The sequence below is a fragment of the Nycticebus coucang genome, chromosome 12, assembly GCF_027406575.1.
Source record: "Nycticebus coucang isolate mNycCou1 chromosome 12, mNycCou1.pri, whole genome shotgun sequence".
NCBI classification, from domain to species: Eukaryota; Metazoa; Chordata; class Mammalia; order Primates; family Lorisidae; genus Nycticebus; species Nycticebus coucang.
Window position 1 is genome coordinate 35211596 of NC_069791.1, and position 17272 is coordinate 35228867.

Consider the following 17272-nt stretch of genomic DNA (forward strand, 5'->3'; position numbering starts at 1 on the left):
TGTGCAATATTATACACTTGAATCCTCTCTCCCTCCAAGTCTTCAAAAGTATCGTACCTTGGAGTTGATGTAAGATGATTCAATGAAATGATGTGCTTGAGCACTTAGTACCCTTTCTAGCAGATACAAGTTAAATATCCCTTATATGAAATACCTGGGGCCAGAATGTTTTGGGTTTCAGATCTTGGGGGAATATTTCCAGTTGAACATCCCTGAAATGCTTCAGTGAGCATTTAGAGCCACACGTTGGCGTTAATAAGTTTCAGATTGCAAAGCATTTTGAATTTTGATTCTCAGACTAGGGATTCTCCCCCTATAATAATGTCTTAAGCAGCAGTTGATATCATGAAGGTTTCTCACTTTCTCATTTCATCTTCTGGACTCTATCTTAAAAGAAATTTGGATTTCCCATAATAGAATTTATTCTTTTGGAGGGAGGTAGTTAGTGTCCCTATTCTCCCAGCTATTGATTCCATTTAAAACGATTTTGAGGGCGGCGCCTGTGGCTCAGTGAGTAGGGCGCCGCCCCATATGCCGAGGGTGGCGGGTTCAAACCCAGCCCCGGCCAAACTGCAACAAAAAATAGCCGGGCGTTATGGCGGGTGCCTGTAGTCCCAGCTGCTTGGGAGGCTGAGGCAAGAGAATCGCGTAAGCCCAAGATTTAGAGGTTGCTGTGAGCCCTGTGACGCCACGGCACTCTATCCGAGGGCGGTACAGTGAGACTCTGTCTCTACAAAAAAAAAGAAAAACGATTTTGAAATTTTTCTGTGTAAGCAGTTTTTCCACCTTTTCAGTGTTTTTTTTTTTTCTCCTTTTTTCTCCAACAACATGTATTTCTCTTCTGAATTCTGGCAGCACGTGGGAGGGAACCCACTGATTCCTGGGATATCAGTTATCCGATGGACATTACGGATACAGTTTGCTGTGAGAGATTTTTGAGAAAATTGATTTGGTGGAATAAAGACTGTCTGTAGCCTATAATAATATAGAAATCAACAGTTAAACACCATTGAAAGAGTTGAGGTCTTTACTTCTCTTTCCTTGCCCAGGTGCTTCCTGGCACTGAAGAACCATGGTTTTGATTCAGGCATACTCTCCATAATCATCCCATATAAGTTTAAATAAAAGATAAATTAAAAATATTAATAGGCTAAATTGTAATTCCAGGAAGATGGTACTGTGTTCCTTTCATTGTAGATAATCAAGGATGGATAGCACAGGCTGAGAAAAATGAAATTTTGAAATTTTTTTGTCCAACATAAGGATTTTTAACATTTATCCTACCTTTGGGAGGAATTTAGGCATTGGTCATCAGGTGTTCCCTGGGTATACCAGAAGGCCTTAGGTAAGGGCACAGACGTGGTGCTCTTCCACTTAAATTGCTGTAACTTTTCAGAGGTTACTTCTCTCAGCATCAGTTTCTCATTTGAACACTGGAAATAGTGCCCACCTGACACTGTTGGTGTGAGGTTAAAATGAAATAATTAATGTGAAATTGTTGGTGTATGGAAAGCTATTTAATAACTTTCATGGATAGCTGTTCTCGCTACCCTGGCTACCCGCGTCCTCACATTCGCAGTTTTCCAGTTAGGATTGCAGGGGTCCCCCTGTTCTCTGCAGTTAAATTACTTAGTTACTTTACTGTGACTCAGCTAGAGAGCCGTGTGTGTATTTCAAGAACAGAATAGGTCGACTACATCTACATGTGGTGAATGAAAGACTTGAGGCTGCGAAGTGTGTTCCTTATCAGTGTCTTTCCCCTTTCTTAAAGGAATTATGGAGCGTCTCTTTTTGCCCAGTGTGAAGGGATGGAGCACGGCTGTCAGCAGGTGCTGTGGCTCTACGGCAAGGACAACCAGCTAACTGAAATCGGAACTATGAATCTTTTTCTTTACTGGATAAATGAAGATGGAGGTAATCACTCAGATTTTCGACTCTGTGCCATTTCTAAGTCATTTCAGCGGGACTGGAAAGATAAGAATTAGAAACTTAGAACCAGGGAAGAGTAAGCAGCACAGTTCTGAAGGTGAAGGACAACTGTGCTAAGTAGAAGTGCGTTTCATTTGCTAAGTAGATTGTGAATTTCACTTTCAAGAAGTTGTAAGGTTTTGGTTTTTGTCTCTGAACGTACCAACTATTGAGATGTCAAATTGGGAGTGTTAAGTCTTCATAATGGGAAGATTTGCTGCCTTATCTCTTCTGCAGTTCCTTAAGGTTTTTCCCGTTTGAACACCTTGCGTGGAGAGATAGGTGTCAGAGCAGTTCCCGGGTCGTTCACCATAAACTGTGTGTAAAATTCTGTAGTATAAAGGCAGTCTGCTGATGCGACTGATGAGGAACTTAGTGTCCTTTGGTGCTGTCATTCTTTTAGCAGTTGTTTCCCCTTCTCTATATTTTGATGCTGTATCAGAGGCCCTTCAGGTTTATCCTGGAAATAAATTTTATTGAAGAACATCATTTTTAAAGATATGTGATTGAATCTTGAGATTGCATCTAGATTCTGGTTCATTTGAGACTATTGCTCTATGCCCATTATAGACATACCGTACTAGTAGGCATATCCTAAATTCTTAGTACCTTGCTTTGCATTTCTTTTGTTTGTTAATTGGCAGATTCGGTGAAGTGTTGGCAGTGTGTCTGGTATTGAATTAAATATGTTCCATTAGAATTTTGATAATCATGCCCAATTTAGAAATGCATTTTTAGGCATATTTATATGTTCTTAGGTTGTTCTTTTTATGGTAGTGAGTACGGGGACTAGAAATATAAAATGATGTTTTCAAATACTTGTGAAGTCTCAGTTTTAGTTTGGAAAAAAATTTTTTTAAAATTATTTTTTATTAAATCCTAACTTTGTACATTGATGCATTTATGGGGTTCAGGGTACTGCTTTGATATACAATGTGAAATGCTTACATCGAACTAAGTAACACATCCATCACAATTATACTCATTTCTTAATAGTTTTGAGATGTACCCTGGCATCATGCACGTTAGGTGAGGTCAGAGACCCTGCTTCCTCCCATATCCCCCCTCCCTCCCCTCTCTCTCCTCTTCCCTTCTACTTTCTGGACTGTAGTTATGTTTTGCCATGCGTATGAGTGTGTAGGTGGTTATACATTGATTTCATAGTATTGAGTACATCAGATACTTTTTTTCCCATTCTTGAGATACTTTACTAAGAAGAATATGTTCCAGCTCCATCCAGGCAAACATAAAAGATGTGAAGTCTCCGTCTTTTTTATGGCCACGTAGTATTCCCTGGTGTACATATACCACAATTTGTTAATCCATTCATGGGTCAATGGGCATTTTTTTTTTTTTTTTTCTTAAGGCAGAGTCTCACTTTTTCACCCTGGGTAGAGTGTCCTGGTGTCATAGCTCACAGCAACCTCAAACTCTTGTGCTCAAGACATCCTCTTGGCTCAGCCTTCTCAGTAGCTGGGACTATAGGTGCCCACCACAATGCCCAGCTATTTTTAGAGATGAGATCTGGCTCTGGCTCAGGCTGGTCTCCGTCCCCTCAGGCTCAGGTGATCCTCCCCCCCTCGGCCTCCCAGAGTGCTAGGATTACAGGCATAAATTGAATTTTTTTTTTTTTTTTTTTTGAGACAGAGTCTCACTATGTCACCCTTGTAGAGTGCCGTAGCGTCATCGCTCGCAGCAACCTCAAACTCTTGGGCTTAAGCCATTCTCTTGCCTCCGCCTCCCAAGAATCTGGGGCTATAGGCGCCTGCCACAACACCCAGTTATTTTTTGGTTATAGTTGTCATTGTTTGGCCAGCCTGATCTGGGTTTGAAACTGCCAGCTCCGGTGTATGTGGCCGGTGCCCTACCCACTGAGCTATAGGTGCCGCCATAAATTGAATTTCTTAACGTGAACATTTTATTTTAAAGCAGCTACAGCTGCCTCTGCTGTTCTAATGTCATTTGGCTACAAAATGAGGAAAATGGTGATTCAGAGCTATGTGCCTGTGTGTTAGTTGCGGAGACTAACAAGAGGAGCCTTGTATTCCAGTCAAGGGTAGAATCAACAGGAGGTGTGGTCAGTGTGCCTGGTCCTGAGCTTGGCCATTGGTAATCCTTGGCGTTTGAAAAGCCAGATGCAGATCCTGCTCATTCTTACTTAGCAATGTTTGAAAATAAAATTTATACTGGAATATTTGTGATTTCTAAGTTACTATGTATGGCATTAAAAAAAGCCATGCTAGGCAGGTGATAGCTGGTATTGAACTTTGCACTTGGAAGATAACGAAATTGATTAAACTCTCTCATCTGCTCTTTTCTACCTCTACTCCCAAACTCCCACCAAAACCCCCACACAACCCCAAACAAAAAACAATTACATCATTTAGAAGTAGTACCATCATTATTTTAGATGGGAGATGTTAAGATTTAAGCACAGACTGAGTCAGAACTACATGATTTAACTAGAAATGCCAGAAACTGTGTTGGTTAAAAAATTGTCCCTTGTCCAAAAACAGTAATCACAGAATATTTCCACCATGGCTTTTAAAAGGTCAAAATAGAAATGAATGAATTTGTCTTCTGCCTCTTGCAAAAGACCTTAAGAGTTACTATTCAGATTATGGTTGCCTAAGATAACTTCAGCTTGAATGTGCTCTTTCAACTAACACATCAAATAAAATTTTAAATAAGGAGAGAGGAAATGGAATAAATGTTTGAATAGTGTCATGAAGGAAGTAAATAGAATGTCAGAAATAACCGTTAGGCCAAAAAGAAAGCAACCTTGAAGCAACTCTGTAATAACTTCAATTTATACTGTGTGGCTTTAGGAAAATACAAAGGATGAGCTGAAAATCAGCAGAGTATTTATCTTTTACTAACTTTACTAATCAGAGGCACAGGCAGACTTTTTTCGGTCATCACCTGCCGTCTTTCCCTGAGCACCCACGGGCACTGCTCCTGTGGGACAGGTGGCTGGCCCAGGACCGTAGATCAAGCAGTGTGGGTTCAGAGCACAGTCTCTGTGTGGGACACTTGGCCTGTAATTCATGGAATTTTGATTCTAGAAACATACCCATTGTGGTCGGTTCCCTTCTTCACTTTGTTGTGGAGTCATTTAATACGTATACTTGCTATTCCCTATTTGAACAAAGAATTGTATGGTGTCCTGGACACTGGCGTTGCTCTGAAAAAATAGGACCCAGTCCTTGCAGTTGTGTTCACAGTGAGTTTGGGAGAAGGACCCTGGCTGTGAGTGTCAATGTTGCTCAGTCTACCCGGGCCCTGCTGGCCTTCTTGGACACATCAGGCATTTACACTGACTCCTCTTGGAGTAGTCTTCCTCAGACGTCTGCAGGTCTTACTCTTTCACATCCTCCAAGTCTTTGCTCCCAAATCCCATTCTCAGTATGGCTTGCCTTGAGCCCTTAATGAAATGGTAATCTTCTTCCTCCATTCCCCCCCAGCCTTGTTCATCCTTCTTTTTTCCCTCTTCCATAGTCTACATACCAAGTAGAACCTTCATAGTTGGCCACCTCCTTAGGTTGACCTAATTTTTGTAGAGTAGACATGCACCACATGTACTCAATGGAAGTTCTTTATGTTGACCACCTCCGTATATTGACCAGTTTGTTATAGTCCCTTGGGTGGTCAACTTACCCAGCGTCTACTATAATTAACGCAGTCATTGTATCTGCTTATTATTATAAAAGCTAAGCAGGGTGTTCTATCAATTTCATTCACTGATCTATTTATAGAGCTTACAACAGTAAACAGCAGTCAATAGTTTTTTGTTTGTTTGCTTGTTTTTTGAGATAGACTGTTACTTTGTCACCCTTGGTAGAGTGCCATGAACTCATAGCTCACAGGAACCTCAAACTCTTGGGCTCAAGTAATTCTTTTGCCTAAGCCTTCAGAGTAGCTGGGACTACAGGCGCCCACCACAGCACCCGGCTATTTTTAGAGATGGGGTCTTGCTCTTGCTCAGGCTGGTCTTGAACTCCTGAGCTCAAGTAATGTGTTTGATAGGTGTTTGTTTGAATAAATGAATAATTGTGCTGATGGTGTTGAGGGCACTTATGCAAACCTACATTCCTGGTTTCCATTAGCGCTTGTCTTTGGGAAACCACAGATGAATCCTGATGTTATTGCTTCTAAATTCCTCATCTCCTAAAAATGATTTCTCTGTCAAAAACAAGCTGCATTTGTAGGGTCTGTTTTCATCATGTTGGGCAATCTGGAGTTAGTTCTGGCGCTTCTAAGCATGTTTGTGGTTGCAGAGGAAAATGAATATTTCTCACCCAAATGTTGTCATGTCATCATCTCTGTCTGGCAACCAGAGAAGCAGATGTTCTGTTCCTTGACCTCAGGCTAGTGGTTACAGTTCTGGGTGTTAAATATATTTCACAAAGCAGCATTTGCTCATGAAGAGCTGCTGTTTTCATTTAACTTTATGTAGTCTTAGAGCTTAGCAAGCCTTCTGAAAGGTCCAATTTTAGGGCCCTGGAATTGTGTGCTTTGTGTGTGAGCATCCACACGCACGCACGCGCACACACACACGCACACACACATGCATAGAGCCATACATTTATGTATCTAGTTAGCTATTGCAAAACACATGTTTATTTTGAGATCATCAACACTTCAAAACATGACAAAAAGTAGCCCTAAGAACATTGCCAAGAACAAATTTTCTTTCCAGAAAGCAATTTTCAACAGACGATTTTCAGAAACTGAATTCCAAAGGAAAAAAAAATGCTGCTGTATCCTAGCAAAGAGGATTAATTCATTTATTTTTTTATTCAAACACATTTATTACAAACCACTCTGGGGCAGGCATGATGCAGAGTGAGTTTTGAGGATTGAGGATACAGGGATAAGTGTGGGGTTTTGGTCTTTCAGACAGACCGTGGTTATCGGGTACACCTCATGTAACCATAGGGAAGTGGGTAAGCCTATAGCTGTTATGGGCTGAGGGAAAGGGTGGTAGCCTCCGTGTCAGGACTCAACAGGATTCAGACTCCTGTGTGCCAGAGGTGGAGGGAAAGGAGATGTTGAGTACCACAGAGTGTGTAAGGAGAGCTTCGGTGGCCGCTGACCCCACATGGTGCCTGGGGACCGACCATTGTGCCAAGCTTGTGGTGGGGAGGGCCCCTGCAGTCATCTCCATGTAGACCAGTTCTCAGCATTGCAGTTTTGTTCTTTTTGGATTTTTAAAAAAAATTTATTAGGCATATACGTGCTTGAGTTTACCCTGAGCCCCTTACATTGGCATCTCAGAGGTGAAGCCAGCCTCTCTATCTACCGTGCTAACCCCCTGCCAGGTCTGCAAATCACTGAGGGCAGCGTGGAAGGAGCCTGTGGGGGCACACATGCTTCCTGCGGGGTAGGTTCCTCCTTGCTATTCTCAGAAGTTTTGATAATGACCTGTGTTCCTGAGTACTATGCTGTCTGTATTTAATCACAGACCAGCTTTTACCTGCTAAGGTAAATTTTCACTTCAATATGTTTCTCTTAAGATGATTTTATGACTCTTACTGTTAGTGAAACTCTCATTATTTTACTGGTTAAAGGTAAACTGGAGATAATGATTATTAGTAGATGAGTAGCTTTCTTTCTTTTTTCTAATTTTTTAAAGGAAGGGGCTACCTGAAGTCTGAATTGATGTGGGGAATTGAACCATGGAGAGCAGCGACCTTGGGTTTGTTACTAGCAAAGTTGGGAGAAATGATTTTGAAAAAGACTGTTAATAGAAGGCATGCTTGGTATATGTAGTTAAGGTCTAAAAATACTCCCAATTTCTCATCGACAGAAGAAGAACTGGCAACTCCTCCGCTAGATGGCATCATCCTCCCGGGAGTGACACGGCAGTGCATCCTGGACCTGGCATATGACTGGGTGGGTACTCTTGACGTCAGCAACTCTTATCAGCCAGAAATAAAAAGTAATCAAAATGAGCCCAGCTTAGTGTTGAAATAACATCCTGTGGGGTTCCAGCCAATGTTATCTAATCTTTAAATCCAAACGAGTGAAAAGAACTCTTCTAGAAGGACTGTCTTGGCAAGACTATCAAATAAGTATTGTTTATAGGGAGGGCAGAAAGAAACCAGTTTAGCAAGAAATCTTAAGGAAGAAGTACTCTAATACCAGTCTCCATCTACCGGGTATCTCCTCCCAATCTAGTTCATGCTTTGCTTTCATCCAGCCGGTCCCTAACTTTTCAAGTCTACAGTGTATAGTTTCCAAAAGGCAATGATACATACGTCTTCCTTTCCTGTATTTATGCCAGCGTAACCATGCTTGCCATAGAAATTAAAGAATTTCACTGACATATAAATGTTTACTCACGTAATAGGATTGGTTTGGCCGTCTTCTTTTTCCCTCCACCCCTGTTCCCTGGCCTCTGAAATTTATAGACACGCTTATTATAAAATCAGAACACTCAAACACACATAAAGTTACTTTCAGTAGTCTTTCAAATTCATGTGATACAGGCAAGCATATTAAAATATTTGGTGTTAGAAATAACATAATATATTGAAGATGAATATTGAATGAGTTGGTTGTCTGGCAAAAGTTCTTGGATAGAACTTTTGACTCATCTATTAAAATGGTCTCCAAAGAACATGAAAAGGCTTGGAGGATACCATGGTCAGTCAGTACTAATAGGACAAATGTTTAGAAACACACATCGTCTTGGAGAGTACCAGCACAGTTTCTCTGGAAAAGGCTTTGAAAATAGAGGAAATGTGCTATAAATAATTCTACAAAGCCCTGAAGTAGACAAGACCCGACTGCCACATGCTGGCTGGCACATTGGGCATGACATTTACAAACTGTTGGTACAATTTCAAACAGCTTGCCCTGTCCTAAATATGTTTTCAGTTGGAAAGATATATTTTCGAAGCTCAGTAATTTTTGTTTTATTAAAGCAAAAAAAAAAAAATCAACCAAGTACAGAAGGTTCGATGACAAGGTGCAAGTGGAATTGCTTTCTCTGACTAATGATTTGCTAGCATGAAAAATAGGTTATTATTGGAGGAAGTTTTTGCTAGACTCCTTAGCTATAATTCAGTTTAAAAGCTATTTCAAAACGGGAGACATAAAATGCCAAGAGGCCTGTGGGGGGTTACCCTTACTTGCCAGACCTGGGAAATTGTCCAAAGATAAGTAAGGGTGAACAGAGTTAAAAACAATTCTGTTTATTTACAAGAGAAGGATGGGGCTTTTTTGGTTTTTGTTTCTTTTCTTCTTCCTTTTCTAAGACTCAGAACTCAGCTTGTTTTTAATTAACTTGGCTGATCTGGGGGAATTTATTTATTTACTTTTGAACAACATAATTGCAATTACAGACCGAGAGAAACTGAAACTTAAAAGAGCCATATTTCTATTGCAGACACGTTTTCCTATTCTTAAAAATCTGTTTACAGCATAATGTATTCTTCTATTAATAATATTTTGAAAAGTGTCAAGGGCTTTTTTTTTTTTTTTTGAGACAGGGTCTTGCTCCATTGTCCCACCTGGGCTAAAGTGCAGTGGCCTCATCACAGCTGTCTGCAAACCCAAACTCCTTGGCTTGAGTGATCCTCTTGCCTTGGCTTCCCTGGTAGTTGGCACTATAGGCCCATACCACCATCCCTGGCTAATTTTCCTATTTTTTTAGAGGTGGAGTCTCACTCTTACTCAGGTTGGTCTTGTACTCCTGGCCTTAAATGATTTTCCTGCCTCAGCCTCCCAGAATGCTAGGATTACAGGTGTGAGCCACCACATCAGGCTGTCAAAGTCTTTTGATTTCCATTTTCTATCGACTGTGAGTTTGCAGATTAAAAGAAAATACTCTTTGCTTACTATGATTTGTTGCTTTTAATTCAAATAACCACACTTTGATAGACTTTGAACTTTAACCGCTAAAGTAAAAAGATGTGATGCAAACAGGGTAAAGAAAGAGTATTAAACAGGAGCTTTAAAAAAGAGGATTTTTTTTTTCCATTTCCCATCCTTGAGCAAAGAAGGTACTGAAATAATTCAGCAGAAGTAGTGGAGGGTATCCACCAATTCCCCAGTGAAATGCAACTGAATGTGATGCTGAAGGAGAAGGAAGCAGATCGTCACTGTAAAGTCAATCATCGGTGAATTTAAGAAGAAAAGAAAAAAAATATATATAATACACACATATAAAATGGAATTGCTCAGATAAACTCCAAATAGGCATTCCATTTTTAGAAATAATGAGTGTTTCAGATATTTGAACTCAATCTCCGTTTTTAATTCCATAAAAGACACAGTAGAAAGAGGGCCGGATTCAGAGCCACTCGTATCAAAGCAGGGTTCAAATCCATTTTCTGTCATTAGCCCCGTGGCCTCAACTACATTGAACCTTAGTTTCCTCATCTGTACAATGAGGAATTACCTACCTCTGGAACTATAGAACTTGGCATAATGATGGCTGCTTGATAAATGGTAGCTATGGTTATTGTATAATACAGTTATTCCCCTTTGTGATAAAATAGAGTTTCAGACGCTGTAAACGTGGAACATGTATCAGGTAGCATTTGGGATGATAGTTTGTGGGACTTTTCTTCATCACAACAAGTAAGAGGCAAAAAATGTGGGCATGTGTTAAAATACACATGTATCTTGTGATTTTTATAATCTCATAATCTCATTTGTAAATGCCGTGACCGTCAACTTGTGTTTACCCAGTAAAATAGGGAGCTGTTTCTAGCTTCCTCTCAAAGGATGATGATGACATTATCTGAGCTTAATTGAATATAAAGTAGAAAGATTAAGTATTACAGTTGTTTTGCACGCATGCCTTTTCCTTTAAAATACATTTTTTAAAAAAATATCCCCCTCAGGGTGAATTTAAGGTGTCAGAGAGATACCTCACCATGGACGACTTGACAACTGCCCTGGAGGAGAACAGAGTGAGGGAGATGTTTGGCTCTGGCACAGCCTGCGTCGTCTGCCCAGTTTCTGATATACTGCACAAGGGGGAGGTAAGACAAATATTTCTTCCTGCCATTTCCAAACATTTGCCTATAATTTCATTAGTTTTTAAAAAATGTGTGAATGAAATTCTTGTTGGATCCAGGATGAAAGGGTTTTTGTTTGTTTTTATGACTCGACATTATTTTAACTAGAACAATTGGCTAGATGAAGCCGTATTCACGCACCTGTTACCACCATTTTGATAGTGATTTTGTGTAAGCTCACAGAAGGGAGGGAGCCGCTGGTGTCCTGGGACAGGTGTCGCATCTGCCTCACCTCTCCAGACTTCCATTCTAGTCTCTTCCTAATGACAAGCTCATTAAGGAAGGCTCTACAGGGAGTAGAAATTTTAGTTTCTCGTCCCTGAACATACTTCCAAGCTCATGGATTAGGATGGCAGGTAGTTATAGAAAATGCATTTGAATGGTCAATGCCTACGTTTATTACTATTTCTGTTTTTATTATTAATAAGTAGACCACTTCATGAGAAGTTTTCATTTGGCAAATTTGGTGCATTTACTAAACTCTGACAAAAGGATTCAAGGATTTGGTGGGAATAGGTGTTCTCTTAGTAATTGAGTTCGATCTTTATGTGTGCCGCACTTTTATTATTAGTATATTTTTTTGTCAATTTTGTTGCTTTCCTCTCAATAGCAAAGCTCCAATACTTACCACTAACATCAGCCTCTAACTTTAGAACTTAAAGGCATTATAATACAAATTGGGCATTATAATACAAATTGCCTTAAATTACATATTACAGTCAATACCTGAGCCACAGTGGCTAGGGGTGCCAACTTCCTATGCAGTGCGAAAATCTACATATAATTTTTGACTCTGTAAAATTTTTTTTTTTTTTTTATTGTTGGGGATTCATTGAGGGTACAATAAGCCAGGTTACACTGATTGCAATTGTTAGGTAAAGTCCCTCTTGCAATCATGTCTTGCCCCCATAAAGTGTGACACACAACAAGGCCCCACCCAACTCCCTCCTTCCCTCTTTCTGTTCCCCACCCATAACCATAATTGTCATTAATTGTCCTCATATCAAAATTGAGTACATAGGGTTCATGCTTCTCCATTCTTGTGATGCTTTACTAAGAATAATGTCTTCCACGTCCATCCAGGTTAATACGAAGGATGTAAAGTCTCCATTTTTTTTAATGGCTGAATAGTATTCCATGGTATACATATACCACAGCTTGTTAATCCATTCCTGGGTTGGTGGGCATTTAGGCTGTTTCCACATTTTGGCGATTGTAAATTGAGCTGGAATAAACAGTCTAGTACAAGTGTCCTTATGATAAAAGGATTTTTTTCCTTCTGGGTAGATGCCCAGTAACGGGATTGCAGGATCAAATGGGAGGTCTAGCTTGAGTGCTTTGAGGTTTCTCCATACTTCCTTCCAGAAAGGTTGTACTAGTTTGCAGTCCCACCAGCAGTGTAAAAGTGTTCCCTTCTCTCCACATCCATGCCAGAATCTGCAGTTTTGAGATTTTGTGATGTGGGCCATTCTCACTGGGGTTAGATGAAATCTCAGGGTTGTTTTGATTTGCATTTCTCTAATATATAGAGATGATGAACATTTTTTCATGTGTTTGTTAGCCATTTTCGTCTGTCATCTTTGGAGAAAGTTCTATTCATGTCTCTTGCCCATTGATATAAGGGATTGTTGGCTTTTTTCATGTGGATTAATTTGAGTTCTCTATAGATCCTAGTTATCAAGCTTTTCTCTGATTGAAAATATGCAAATACAGTGTAACCTGGCTTATTGTACCCTCAATGAATCCCCAACAATAAAAAAAAAAAAAGAAAATATGCAAATACCCTTTCCCATTGTGTAGGTTGTCTCTTTGCTTTGGTTATTGTCTCCTTAGCTATACAAAAGCTTTTCAGTTTAATGAAGTCCCATTTGTTTATTTTTGTTGTTGCAATTGCCATGGCAGTCTTCTTCATGAAGTCTTTCCCCAGACCCCAATATCTTCCAGTGTTTTTCCTATGCTTTCTTGGAGGATTTTTATTGTTTCATGCCTTAAATTTAAGTCCTTTATCCATCTTGAATCAATTTTTGTGAGTGGGGAAAGGTGTGGGTCCAGTTTCAGTCTTTTACATGTAGACATCCAGTTCTCCCAACACCATTTATTGAATACGGAGTCTTTCCCCCAAGGTATGTTCTTGTTTGGTTTATCAAAGATTAGGTGGTTGTAAAATGTTAGTTTCATTTCTTGGTTTTCAATTCGATTCCAAGTGTCTATGTCTCTGTTTTTGTGCCAGTACCATGTTGTCTTGAGCACTATGGCTAGGTAGTACAGACTAAAATCTGGTATGCTGATGCCCCCAGCTTTATTTTTGTTACAGAGAACTGCCTTAGCTATACGGGGTTTTTTCCGGTTCCATACAAAACGCAGAATCATTTTTTCCAAATCTTGAAAGTACGATGTTGGTATTTTGATAGGAATGGCATTGAATAGGTAGATTCCTTTGGGAAGTATAGACATTTTAACAATGTTGATTCTTCCCATCCATGAGCATGGTATGTTCTTCCATTTGTTAATATCCTCTGCTATTTCCTTTCTGAGGATTTCATAGTTTTCTTTATAGAGGTCCTTCACCTCCTTCGTTAGGTATATTCCTAGGTATTTCATTTTCTTTGAAACTATGGTGAAGGGAGTTGTGTCCTTAATTAGCTTCTCATCTTGACTGTTATTGGTGTACACAAAGGCTACTGACTTGTGGACATTGATTTTCTATCCTGAAACATCACTGTATTTTTTGATGACTTCTAGGAGTCTTGTGGTTGAGTCTTTTGGGTTTTCTAAGTATAAGATCATGTCGTCAGCAAAGAGGGAGAGTTTGACCTCCTCTGCTCCCATTTGGATTCCCTTTATTTCCTTGTCTTGCCTAATTGTATTGGCTAGAACTTCCAGCACCATGTTGAATAGTAAAGGTGACAGAGGACAACCTTGTCTGGTTCCAGTTCTAAGAGGAAAAGCTTTCAGTTTTACTCCATTCAGTAAAATATTGGCTGTGGGTTTGTCATAGATAGCTTCAATCAGTTTCAGAAATGTGCCACCTATGCCTATACTCTTCAGATTTCTAATTAGAAAAGGATGCTGGATTTTATCAAATGCTTTTTCTGCATCTATTGAGAGGATCATGTGATCTTTATTTTTGCCTCTGTTAATATGGTGGATAATGTTTATAGACTTGCGTATGTTAAACCAGCCTTGCATCCCTGGGATGAAGCCTACTTGATCATGATGAATGACTTTTTTGATGATGAGCTGTAATCTATTGGCTAGGATTTTGTTGAGAATTTTTGTGTCTATATTCATGAGTGAGATTGGTCTGAAATTCTCCTTTTTGTTTGGGTCTTTTCCTGGTTTTGGTATCAGGGTGATGTTTGCTTCATAGAATGTGTTGGGGAAGATTCCTTCTTCCTCAATTTTTTGGAATAATTTCTGCAGTACAGGAATAAGCTCTTCCTTGAAGGTTTGATAGAATTCTGGAGTGAAGCCATCTGGCCCAGGGCATTTTTGGTTGGAAGCTTTTTTATTGTTTCTTTGATCTCAGTGCTTGAAATTGGTCTGTTCAGGAGCTCTATTTCTTCCTGGCTGAGTCTAGGGAGAGGGTGTGATTCCAAATATTGATCCATTTATATCACATTGTCAAATTTCTGGGCATAGAGTTTCTGGTAGTATTCAGAGATGATCTCTTGTATCTCTGTGGGATCAGTTGTTATTTCCCCTTTATCATTTCTGATTGAGCTTACTAGAGATTTTGCTTTTCTATTCCTCGTTAGTCTGGCCAATGGTTTATCTATTTTATTTATTATTTCAAAAAACCAACTCCTTGTTTCATTAATTTTCTGAATGATTCTTTTGTTTTCAATTTCATTGATCTCTGATTTGATTTTGGATATTTCTTTTCTTCTACTGAGTTTAGGCTTAGATTGTTCTTCTTTTTCCAATTCCATAAGATCTCTTGTGAGATTGTTGATGTGCTCTCTTTCTGTTTTTCGAATGTAGGCATCTAAAGCAATGAATTTTCCTCTCAAAACTGCTTTTGCAGTATCCCACAGGTTTTGGTAGCTTGTGTATTCATTGTTGTTATGCTCAAGGAAGTTAATGATTTCCTGTTTTATTTCTTCCTTCACCCATCTGTTATTCAACAGAAGATTGTTTAGTTTCCATGCCTTTGGGTGGGGTCGAGCATTTTAGTTAGAGTTGAGTTCCACCTTTAGTGCCTTATGGTCTGAGAAGATACAAGGTAAAATTTCAATTCTTTTGATTCTGTTGATATTTGTTTTGTGTCCCAGGATATGATCAATTTTGGAGAATGTTCCATGGGGTGATGAGAAGAATGTATATTCTTTATCTTTGGGATGGAGTGTTCTATATGCGTCTATCAAGCACAGTTGTTCTAGGCTCTCATTTAAATCTCTTATATCCTTGTTTAATTTCTGTTTAGAGGATCTGTCCAGCTCTGTAAGAGGAGTGTTAAGGTCCCCTGTTATTATGGTATTATCAGATATCATATTGCTCAGACTGAGTAAGGTCTGTTTCAAGAATCTGGGAGCATTTAAATTGGGTGCATAGATATTTAGAATTGAAATGTCTTCTTGTTGTATTTTTCCCTTGACCAATATAAAGTGACCATCTTTGTCTTTTTTGACTTTAGTTGCTTTAAATCCACATGTATCTGAAAATAAGATTGCAACTCCTCTTTTCTTCTGAATGCCATTTGCCTGAAAAATTGTCTTCCGACCCTTGACTCAGAGCTTTAATTTGTCTTTTGAAGCCAGGTGTGTTTCTTGCAGACAGCAAATGGATGGCTTGTGTTTTTTAATCCAGTCAACCAATCTATGTCTCTTCAGTGGGGAATTCAAGCCATTAACATTTATTGAGATAATTGATAAGTGTGGTAGTATTCTATTCATCTTATTTTGTGCGAGTCCATTGCTTAGTTTTATCTTTTGCATCAGTGTGGAGGTTAGGTTCTGTCCTTTAATTTCTGAGTTCTTACTTTGCTGCTGATCCATTGTGGTGGTCAGTGTGCAGAACAGGTTGAAGTATTTCTTGTAGAGTTGGTCTTGTTGTGGCGAATTTCCTCAATGTTTGTATATCCGTAAGTGATTTGATTTCTCCGTCAGTTTTGAAGCTTAGGTTAGCAGGGTACAGAATTCTGGGCTGGAAATTGTTCTGTTTAAGTAGATTAAAGGTAGATGACCATTGTCTTCTTGCTCGGAAAGTTTCATTAGAGAAGTCTGCGGTCACTCTGATGGATTTGCCCCTGTAGGTCAACTGGCGCTTACTCCTGGCAGCTTGAAGAATCTTTTCTTTTGTCTTGACTTTGGACAGGTTCATCACAATGTGTCTTGGAGAAGCTCAGTTAGAGTTGAGGCGACCTGGGGTCCGATAGCCCTCTGAAAGCAGTGTGTCAGAATCTTTGGTGATATTTGGGAAATTTTCTTTTATAATATTCTCTAGTATGGCTTCCATTCCTCTGGGGCATTCTTCTTCCCCTTCTGGAATTCCTATAACTCGTATGTTGGAACGCTTCATAAAGTCCCATAATTCTGACAGTGAACGTTCTGCTTTCGCTCTCTTCTTTTCTGCCTCTTTTACTATCTGAGTTATCTGAAAAACTTTGTCTTCTACCTCTGAAATTCTTTCTTCTGCATGGTCTAACCTGTTGCTGATACTTTCCATTGCATCTTTAAGTTCCCTGATTGACTGTTTCATTTCCTTCAGCTCTGCTATATCCTTTTTATATTCTTCATATCGTTCATCTCTTATTTGATTCTGTTTTTGAATTTCCTTTTGGTTAATTTCCACTTTATTAGCAGTTTCCTTCATTGTTTCCATCATTTCTTTCATTGTTTTCAACATGTGTATTCTAAATTCCCTTTCTGTCATTCCTATCATTTCTGTATAGGTGGAATCCTTTGCAGTAGGTACCTCATGGTCCCTTGGTGGGGTTGTTCTGGACTGGTTCTTTATGTTGCCTACAGTTTTCTGCTGATTCTTCCTCATGGGTGATTTCTTTTATCTGTTTCCTTGCCCTAATTTTCCTTTCACTTCCTCTTGCTCTTTAAATTCTCGTGCCTGTGGAAGTTGCGGGCGGGTTTAGACGGATTGAACACACGCGACCACTTGCTGGTTTTCCACTGTTTTAGTCCTCCTCTTGGGGTCCAGAAGTCTCTCGCTGACTCCCTGTATCCACTCAGGGGTGATGATTGGCAGATCCCACCAGCCAGAGATGCCTGGAGTCCTATCTCCGCAGACTCACGGTGCCCAGATGGAAGGAAGCTGTT

General features: G+C 39.6%; 1 protein-coding gene across 3 annotated transcripts in view; it reads left to right on the top strand.

Annotated features, from left to right (window-relative positions):
• Positions 1–17272, top strand: part of BCAT1 (branched chain amino acid transaminase 1) — a 126759-nt gene that overhangs the window by 92761 nt on the left and 16726 nt on the right. For all 3 annotated transcript variants that reach the window (XM_053557157.1, XM_053557156.1, XM_053557158.1), the window contains exons 7-9: positions 1772–1914; positions 7778–7863; positions 10824–10964. In XM_053557157.1, coding sequence (XP_053413132.1) covers positions 1772–1914; positions 7778–7863; positions 10824–10964 — 370 coding nt within the window. The remainder of the gene's footprint in view (positions 1–1771; positions 1915–7777; positions 7864–10823; positions 10965–17272) is intronic.